Raw genomic sequence first — 9,256 nt, 5'->3', positions numbered from 1 at the left:
CTCTCCCCAATATTCCTAGATAAAGAAAATCCTCTTTTTAGTGTTGGGATGTTGGATGCCAATTGTTTCAAAAAGGAAATGGACACGGTGGTTAGCACTGCTGCCTCACAGCACCAGGGACCCGGGTTCAATTCCGGCCTCAGGTGACTGTTGGAGTTTGTAACGTTCTCCCAGTGTCTGCGTGGGTTCCCCTTGGGTGCTCTGGAGTTTCCTCCTAAAGCTGTGTGCGTTAGATGGATTGGTCATGCTAAATTGCCCATAGTGTTCAAAGGTTTTAAATTTTAAATCTTTATTGTCACAAGTAGGCTTACATTAACACTGCAATGAAGTTACTGTGAAAAGCCCCAAGTCGCCACATTCCAGCGCCTGTCCGGGTACACGGAGGGAGAATTCAGAATGCCCAATTCACCTAACAGCACGACTTTCGAGACCTGTGGGAGGAAACGAGCACCCGGAGGAAACCCATGCAGATACGGGGAGAGCGTGCAGACTGTGCACAGACAGTGACCCAAGCCACTCTTAGGTTAGGTGGAGTTATGGGGTTACTGGGATAGGTTGGGGAGTAGGACTAGGTGGAGTGTTCTTTCAGAGGGTCAGTGTAAACTTGATGGCCGCCTTCTGCACTGTAGGTATTCTATGACAGTACATGAGGTGTGGGAATGGTTTGCAATGTTTTTCAGCAATGGGGGTCAGGAAAATAAATATTCGTGGTCTGCATTCAATAGAATCGTGGATCTAGAATGTAGGAGGTGGATCTGCAGAAAAGAGATTATAAATATATATATTCATTTGCGGGAAGTGGGTGTCACTGGTTAGGCCAGCATTTATTGCCCATCCCTAGTTGCTCTTCAGAAGGTTGAGTCCCTGAGATGTACGTACGTCTGAGATGTACTGTTAGGGAGGGAGTTCCAGGATTTTGACCAAGTGCCAGTGAAGGAACGGCGATGTGTTTCCAAGTAGGGTGGTGAGGGACTTGCAGGAGAACCTCCAGGTGGTGGGGTTCCCATCTATCTGCTGCTCTTGCCCTTCTAGGTGTTAGTGGTCATGGGTCTGAAAGGTGCTGTCTAAGGCATGCATTTTCAAAGTGGGGGTCTCAACCTGCGAGTGGGTCGCGGAGCTGTCCATTGCGGCGTTCCCGATCGCGGGAATTAACGTGCAACGGCCGCAGCAGCCGGCTTTTAACAAAAATGCGGGCGCACTGCGCATGCGTGCCCGCTCTTCAGTACAGATGCGCTGAACCCAGCGAGAAGCACCGCCTCCTGACGTCAGCGCGCTGACCCAGGAGAAAATGTTTTTTAAAAATTCAATGTAATCTTCCTGCCTGAAGCGAGGCAGAGAGCAGGTTACGCGCCCTGAACGCTGATGTTATGTGCTTTGGGCGTGATTGCAATTCGTCCATTTTGTCAGCACCAATTTAAAATGGATCGTTTTGTTGTAAGAAATAGAGGGCCAGAGACACAAACAGGCCAGGTTATCAAAACTAAACCTGCTGGAGAGTGCTCAGGAGAATTCGCAGCAGGACAAAGCAGTGATTGTGTGAGCTGTTCGTGAGGGGTCCACAACAGGACAAAGCAGTGCTGGTGTGAGCGCCAGGGCCTCTGGTGAACAGTCCATTAAGAAGAAGCTGAAATCAGGCACAAAGCAGTATAAAAGACGATATTTTATGGTATGGATTTACTAATTGTGCCAATGTTGGGCGGCTTGAGTTGCGAAGGTCAGGCAGCGTGGTTCTGAAGGTTGGCTAGCGTGGGTCCCAAAGGATGGCCGGTTGGTAAAAATGGGTCACCAGAAAAATGTTTGAAAAAACACTGGTCTAAGGAACCTTGACAAGTTACTGCTGCAGTGTATCTTGTAGATAGTACATACGGCTGCCACTGTGCGTCGGTGATGGAGGGGTTGAATGTTTTTGGAAAGGGAAGCAATCCAGCTGGGCTTGGTAAAGCAATGAAAGGAGGTTGGAGTGAAATATGACAGTTACCTTGTTTGACCCAATTATGAGGCTGAATGAATCCCTAGATCATTCAGAATAGGCTATTCAATTATACTTATTGTCAAGTGAAACAGCAAAAATTATTTTATTATCCAATCTCAATTGCATGATCAATTGTCTGCTGGTGAATGTCTCAAATATGTCTGAAGGCTCATTTTAACAACAAGCTAAATTAATAATTGTGAAAGCAAAATACTGCAGATGTTCGTAATCTGAAGTAATAACTGAAAATTCTGGAAATATTCAAATAAAAGCATGAAATAACGGAAGGCAATTAAGGCAGCATTTGTGGAGAATTAATACGTAAGAATAATAACATTTCATTAGAACTGTGTCTAATTTTTGGTATTGAAGAGTGACAGCTCAGTGGAATGACATTACAAGTTGCCTCCTAAAAGCTTAAAAATGTTGATAATTAAAACATCGGGGCCAGGATTCTACGATACCGCGCCGGGTCGGAGAATCGCTTGGGGGAGACGGGGGGAAGGGGGAGAGAGAATCGTGCCACACTGGGCCGCTGATTCTCCCGGGCGGGGGGGCGGCCTCCAGTGTGGCCAGATCGGCAGGCCTAATTCCATGGAGGGCCTATGTTCCTCCCCGCCATATTGCCCGGGGGCCGGCACGGAGACAGCAACCCACGTGCATACGCGGAGCCGCGCCGGCTGTGGCTTTCGAGCGGCAGACACCACTCCGGCGCCGCACCACCCCCGGAAGGGGTGAATTCCTGTGCCTGGAGGCCCTTTGATGCCGGAGTCACTTGCGCCGCTTTTGACTCCGGCGTCAGAACTTGGCTGAGGGATCGGAGATTCCCGGCCCTGGGCTCTAATGTAATTAAGACGCGAAAAGTAGCAAGGAGAAATTCAAATCAGTGATTACAATTTATGTTCCATCCTCATTCAGGCATTTTTGGCTTTGATTGAAGATTCAAAGCAACAATTTGTAATTTTAATGGATCAATTTCATATAGTTAGAATCTATGTCAATAAATGGGGACAAAAGTACCTTGTAAATTTGAATATTTTGATGTCAGTATTAAGTGACAGCATGCTAGTCTAAGCATGGTCAATTAAACTGCAATTACCGTTTCCCCCTAAAGTTGCATTTAGTGCAAGTCACCTTCAATATATGTCACCTCTAATCTAGTGAAGTGAAAAGAATTGTTTCCAAAAAAAATATCAAGATGTATTTGTTGCCTGTGTGAAAGAATGAAAGCTCATTTAAAGCAATTACATTGAAAAAGATGACAAATACTCCCTGGGCAGAAACTAGAACTGCAGTACGCTGTGAATCATTAGTACAGATTATATTCTTGCTAAACTTGCTTGGCATTACATTCAGTGTTTACTTTTGATTTGTGTATATGCCTATGCACTATGGTATGAAAATTGGTAACATTTCATTTTAAGCTTCTGTTGTAAAATAATTTAAGTGAACAAGGTTTCCAACAATTTGTGTGACACATAAAGGAATGTATTACTTGATGCATTTCAAGTCTCTACATTGACGCCTGAATGATTGCAAGTTCCTTACAAGCCCAAGAGTCAATTCTCCTTCCCCAACTCTCCTCCCTCCCGCCCTTCCTAATTCTCCACCCTCCCTCCCAGTCTGCCCTCCCTGTCCATCTGTACTCTCCGTCCGCCGTCCCTCTCCGTCCCGCCGTCCCTCTCCGTCCCGCCCTCCCTCTCCGTCCCGCCCTCCCTCTCCGTCCCGCCCTCCCTCTCCGTCCGCCGTGCCTCTCCGTCCCGCCCTCCCTCTCCGTCCCGCCCTCCCTCTCCGTCCCCTCCCTCGCCGCCCTCCCGCTCTCCCTCTCCGTCCCGCCCTCCCTCTCCTCCCGCCCTCCCTCTCCGTCCCGCCCTCCCCTCTCCTCCCTCCCGCCCTCCCTCCCCCCCCCCCCCCCCCCCCCCCCCCCCCTCCCTCTCCTCCCTCTCCCTCCCTCTCCTTCCCCCCCCCTCCCTCTCCGTCCCGCCTCCCTCCCGTCCCGCCCCCTCCCTCTCCGTCCCCGCCCTCCCTCTCCGTCCCGCCCTCCCTCTCCGTCCCGCCCTCCCTCTCCCCCCCTCCCTCTCCGTCCCGCCCTCCCCCCTCCCGTCCCGCCCTCCCTCCCTCTCCGTCCCGCCCTCCCTCCCTCTCCGTCCCGCCCTCCCTCCCTCTCCGTCCCGCCCGCCCTCCCTCTCCGTCCCGCCCTCCCTCCCTCTCCGTCCCGCCCTCCCTCTCCGTCCCACCCTCCCTCTCCGTCCCGCCCTCCCTCTCCCGTCTCGCCCCTCCCTCTCCCGTCTCGCCCCTCCCTCTCCGTCCCGCCCTCCCTCTCCGTCCCGCCCTCCCTCTCCGTCCCGCCCTCCCTCTCCTCCCGTCCCGCCCTCCCTCTCCGTCCCGCCCTCTCTCCGTCCCGCCCTCTCTCCGTCCCGCCCTCTCTCCGTCCCGCCCTCCCTCTCCTTCCCGCCCTCCCTCTCCGTCCCGCCCTCCCTCCCTCTCCGTCCCGCCCCCTCCCCCCTCTCCGTCCCGCCCTCCCTCCCTCTACCCCCCCTCCCTCCCTCTACGTCCCGCCCTCCCTCCCTCTACGTCCCGCCCTCCCCCTCTCCGTCCCCCCTCCCCCCCTCTCCGCCCGCCCTCCCTCTCCGTCCCCCTCTCCCTCTCCGTCCCCCTCTCCCTCTCCGTCCCCCTCTCCCTCTCCGTCCCCCTCTCCCTCTCCGTCCCCCTCTCCCTCTCCGTCCCCCTCTCCCTCTCCTCCAGCCTCCCTCCCTCTCCGTCCGCCTCCTCCCTCTCCGTCCCTCCCTCCCTCTCCGTCCCGCCCTCCCTCCCTCTCCGTCCCGCCCTCCCTCTCCGCCCTCCCTCCCTCTCCGCCCTCCCTCCCTCTCCGTCCCGCCCTCCCTCTCCGTCCCGCCCTCCCTCTCCGTCCCGCCCTCCCTCTCCGTCCCGCCCTCCCCCCCCCTCCCGCCCTCCCTCTCCGTCCCGCCCTCCCTCTCCGTCCCGCCCTCCCCCTCCGTCCCGCCCTCCCCCCGTCCCGCCTTCCCCTCCGTCCCGCCCTCCCCCCTCCCCCTCCGTCCCGCCTCCCCCCTCCGTCCCGCCCTCCCTCTCCCTCCGTCCCGCCCACCCTCTCCCTCCGTCCCGCCCTCCCTCCTCTCCGTCCCGCCCTCCCTCCCTCTCCGTCCCGCCCTCCCCCCCTCTCCGTCCCGCCCTCCCTCCCCCTCCGTCCTGCCCTCCCTCCCCCTCCGTCCCGCCCTCCCTCCCCCTCCGTCCCGCCCTCCCTCCCCCTCCGTCCCGCCCTCCCCTCCCCTCCGTCCCGCCCTCCCCCCCCGTCCCGCCCTCCCCCCCCTCCGTCCCGCCCTCCGTCCCGCCCTCCCCCTCCGTCCCGCCCTCCCCCTCCGTCCCGCCCTCCCCCTCCGTCCCGCCCTCCCCTCCGTCCCGCCCTCTCCCCTCCGTCCCGCCCTCCCTCTCCCTCCGTCCCGCCCTCCCTCTCCCTCCGTCCCGCCCTCCCTCTCCCTCCGTCCCGCCTCCCGCTCCTCCGTCCCCCCTCCTCTCCCTCCGTCCCGCCCTCCCTCTCCCTCCGTCCTCCGCCCTCCCTCTCCCTCCGTCCCGCCCTCCCTCTCCCTCCGTCCCCGCCCTCCTCTCCCTCCGTCCCGCCCTCCTCTCCCTCCGTCCCGCCCCTCCCTCTCCCTCCGTCCCGCCCTCCTCTCCCTCCGTCCCGCCCTCCCTCTCCCTCCGTCCCGCCCTCCCTCTCCCTCCGTCCCGCCCTCCCTCTCCCTCCGTCCCGCCCGCCCTCTCCCTCCGTCCCGCCCTCCCTCTCCCTCCGTCCCCTCCCTCTCCCCGTCCCGCCTCCCTCTCCCCCCCGTCCCGCCCTCCCTCTCCCTCCGTCCCGCCCTCCCTCTCCCTCCGTCCCCGCCCCCCTCTCCCTCCGTCCCGCCCTCCCTCTCCCTCCGTCCCGCCCTCCCTCTCCCTCCGTCCCGCCCTCCCTCTCCCTCCGTCCCGCCCTCCCTCTCCCTCCGTCCCGCCCTCCCTCTCCCTCCGTCCCGCCCTCTCCCTCTCCCTCCGTCCCGCCCTCCCTCTCCCTCCGTCCCCCCCTCCCTCTCCCTCCGTCCCGCCCTCCCTCTCCCTCCGTCCCGCCCTCCCTCTCCGTCCCGCCCTCCCTCTCCGTCCCGCCCTCCCTCTCCGTCCCGCCCTCCCTCTCCGTCCCGCCCCTCCCTCTCCGTCCCCCCCTCCCTCTCCGTCACCCCCTCCCTCTCCGTCACCCCCTCCCTCTCCGTCCCTCCTCCCTCTCCGTCCCGCCCTCCCTCTCCGTCCCGCCCTCCCTCTCCGTCCCCCCTCCCTCTCCGTCCCGCCCTCCCTCTCCGTCCCGCCCTCCCTCTCCGTCCCGCCCTCCCTCTCCGTCCCGCCCTCCCTCTCCGTCCCCGCCCTCCCTCTCCGTCCCGCCCTCCCTCTCCGTCCCGCCCTCCCTCCCTCTCCGTCCCGCCCTCCCTCTCCGTCCCGCCCTCCCTCTCCGTCCGCCTCCCTCCCTCTCCGTCCGCCTCCCTCCCTCTCCGTCCGCCTCCCTCCCTCTCCGTCCGCCTCCCTCCCTCTCCGTCCGCCCTCTCCCTCTCCGTCCCGCCCTCTCCCTCTCCCTCCCCTCCCGCCCTCCCTCTCCGTCCCGCCCTCCTCCCCTCTCCCTCTCCGTCCCGCCCTCCCTCTCCCTCTCCGTCCCTCCCTCTCCCTCTCCGTCCCGCCCTCCCTCTCCCTCTCCGTCCCGCCCTCCCTCTCCCTCTCCTTCCCGCCCTCCTCTCCCTCTCCGTCCCGCCCTCCCTCTCCTCTCCCTCTCGTCCGCCCTCCCTCTCCCTCTCCGTCCGCCCTCCTCTCTCTCCGTCCCGCCCTCCTCTCTCTCCGTCCCGCCCTCCTCTCTCTCCGTCCGCCCTCCCTCTCTCTCCGTCCCGCCCTCCCCCCTCCCTCTCCGTCTCTACCCTACCGCCATCTCTCCCAGTCCCCTCCTACCCTACCGCCATCTCTCCCTCCCTACCCTACTGCCATCTCTCCCTCCCTACTGCCATCTCTCCCTGTCTCCCTCCCTACCACCATCTCGTCCACCCCCCTCTCGTCCACCCCCCCTCTCGTCCACCCCCCTCTCGTCACCCCCCCCCCCCCCCTCGTCACCCCCCCTCGTCCACCCCCCCTCTCGTCCACCCCCCCTCTCGTCCACCCCCCCCCTCGTCCACCCCCCCTCTCGTCCACCCCCCCCTCGTCCACCCCCCCTCTTGTCCACCCCCCCTCTCGTCCACCCCCCCTCGTCCACCCCCCCTCTCGTCCACCCCCCCCTCTCGTCCACCCCCCCTCTCGTCCACCCCCCCCTCTCGTCCACCCCCCCCTCTCGTCCACCCCCCCCTCTCGTCCACCCCCCTCTCGTCCACCCCCCCCCTCTCGTCCACCCCCTCTCTCGTCCACCCCCCCCTCCCGTCCACCCCCCCCCTCTCGTCCACCCCCCCCCCTCTCGTCCACCCCCCCCTCTCGTCCACCCCCCCCTCTCGTCCACCCCCCCTCTCGTCCACCCCCCCCTCTCGTCCACCCCCCCCTCTCGTCCAACCCCCCCCCTCTCGTCCACACCCACTCTCGTCCACACCCCCCTCTCGTCCACCCCCACCTCTCGTCCACCCCCACCTCTCGTCCACCCCCACCTCTCGTCCACCCCCACCTCTCGTCCACCCCCACCTCTCGTCCACCCCACCTCTCGTCCACCCCCACCTCTCGTCCACCCCCACCTCTCGTCCACCCCCACCTCTCGTCCACCCCCACCTCTCGTCCACCCCCACCTCTCGTCCACCCCACCTCTCGTCCACCCCATCTCTCGTCCACCCCCCACCTCTCGTCCACCCCCACCTCTCGTCCACCCCCACCTCTCGTCCACCCCCACCTCTCGTCCACCCCCACCTCTCGTCCACCCCCACCTCTCGTCCACCCCCACCTCTCGTCCACCCCCACCTCTCATCCACCCTCCCTCTCACCACCCCTATCTCAAAGGTTGGGTTAATCTTCAGCTCTCTTCACTTAATTGAATCCTGAAATTGGTCACAGGTGCGAAATGCAGCATGTTTTAACAGTAGCAATTACTCTGGGCGATGATAAAATGGTGATGCTATATTTTCAGCTATTAGTTAATCCATGTCAGCATTTTCTCCGTTTTTTAATGATTTCCGTTAGCCTGTTTGAACTGCCAGCTTGATAGACAAAACCTTCTTTAGAAAAACGTTATGCTGCGTGTCGCATATTAAACAAGGTAGCACTTGTACCAGACTTGTAGAAGTAGGTCTCTTGTGTTCGTGTGTAGTTGTATGACACTCCATCAACATCAGCTTATTTTGTGTGTGTGAAGAATTGAGATTTCATGAACCATATTAATTTTTTAACGTTTAAATAAGCTAATATGAATTGGAGTGACATAAACTGATCCTAATGCTGCTCAAGTCAATTAGCTTGATTTCTGCTAGCCTGTTAGAACTATCAAACTGAAAGACAAAATGTTTTTTTTAGAAAAAAGTTATGTTGAGTGCAGCCTTTGATGACGCTTAAAAAAACAGGCACCAAACTGCATTGACTATTCAACTTGTGTTGTGTTTTGCAATATAATTTTAAAGGTCTTTTGAATTTAAAAGAGTAGATCTATTATTTGATATCTTGTGCTTGTTTTATTTAGCATTCCAGTTTGCCAGTTAGCACTACTTCTGTATGGGGCTCAGTAAACACCAGCCCTACCAACCAGTGGGGAACAGACATAAGCAGTGTCTGGGGTGCTCCAGATAACAAGAACACAAATGTGGGCTTCTGGGATGAGGCTGTGAAAGAAGTGGGGCCTCCGGCAAGAAACCAGACCTCCAAAAGTAACAAAAACAATTCGAACCCTGGGTAAGAGAACAAATTATTTTAATCTCATTCCTGATATAATTGATAGCTTACTGTAACAATTTAAATACCAGAACAAAATCTTTCTCACTGAATAGAGTTGCTTTCAAAAAACAAAATCCACTTGGCCTTTTGCAAAAAAACAGGTAAACATTTTGTCAAGTTTTGTGTCGATAAATAATTTTCGATTGGATTGACTTTGCAGTCACTGAAAGCGTTATTCATGAAGGTTATTTATGAGGGCCCGGCCTCTGAACCTTGCCCCTCGCCTGAGGTGTGGTGATCCTCAAATAAAATCACCACCAGTCATCTCTCTCCCTCAAAGGGGAAAGCAGCCTGTGGCCATCTGGGACTATGGTAACTTTACTTTTACTGAAAACGGGTAGGCTTCAGGACATTTTTTTTTTTTAG

At 58.8% G+C, this 9,256-nt stretch overlaps 1 protein-coding gene across 6 annotated transcripts in view; it reads left to right on the top strand.

The window, feature by feature from the left end:
* The window catches only part of gigyf2 (GRB10 interacting GYF protein 2), a 230,498-nt gene that overhangs the window by 191,832 nt on the left and 29,410 nt on the right, over positions 1-9,256 (top strand). For all 6 annotated transcript variants that reach the window (XM_038816236.1, XM_038816241.1, XM_038816239.1 and 3 more), the window contains one exon: positions 8,640-8,848. In XM_038816236.1, the coding sequence (XP_038672164.1) occupies positions 8,640-8,848 (209 nt within the window). The remainder of the gene's footprint in view (positions 1-8,639; positions 8,849-9,256) is intronic.

Source organism: Scyliorhinus canicula, chromosome 13 (assembly GCF_902713615.1).
Source record: "Scyliorhinus canicula chromosome 13, sScyCan1.1, whole genome shotgun sequence".
Classification (NCBI taxonomy): Eukaryota; Metazoa; Chordata; class Chondrichthyes; order Carcharhiniformes; family Scyliorhinidae; genus Scyliorhinus; species Scyliorhinus canicula.
Note: the sequence above shows the minus strand (reverse complement) of the source record. Positions and strands in the feature narration are given on the sequence as shown.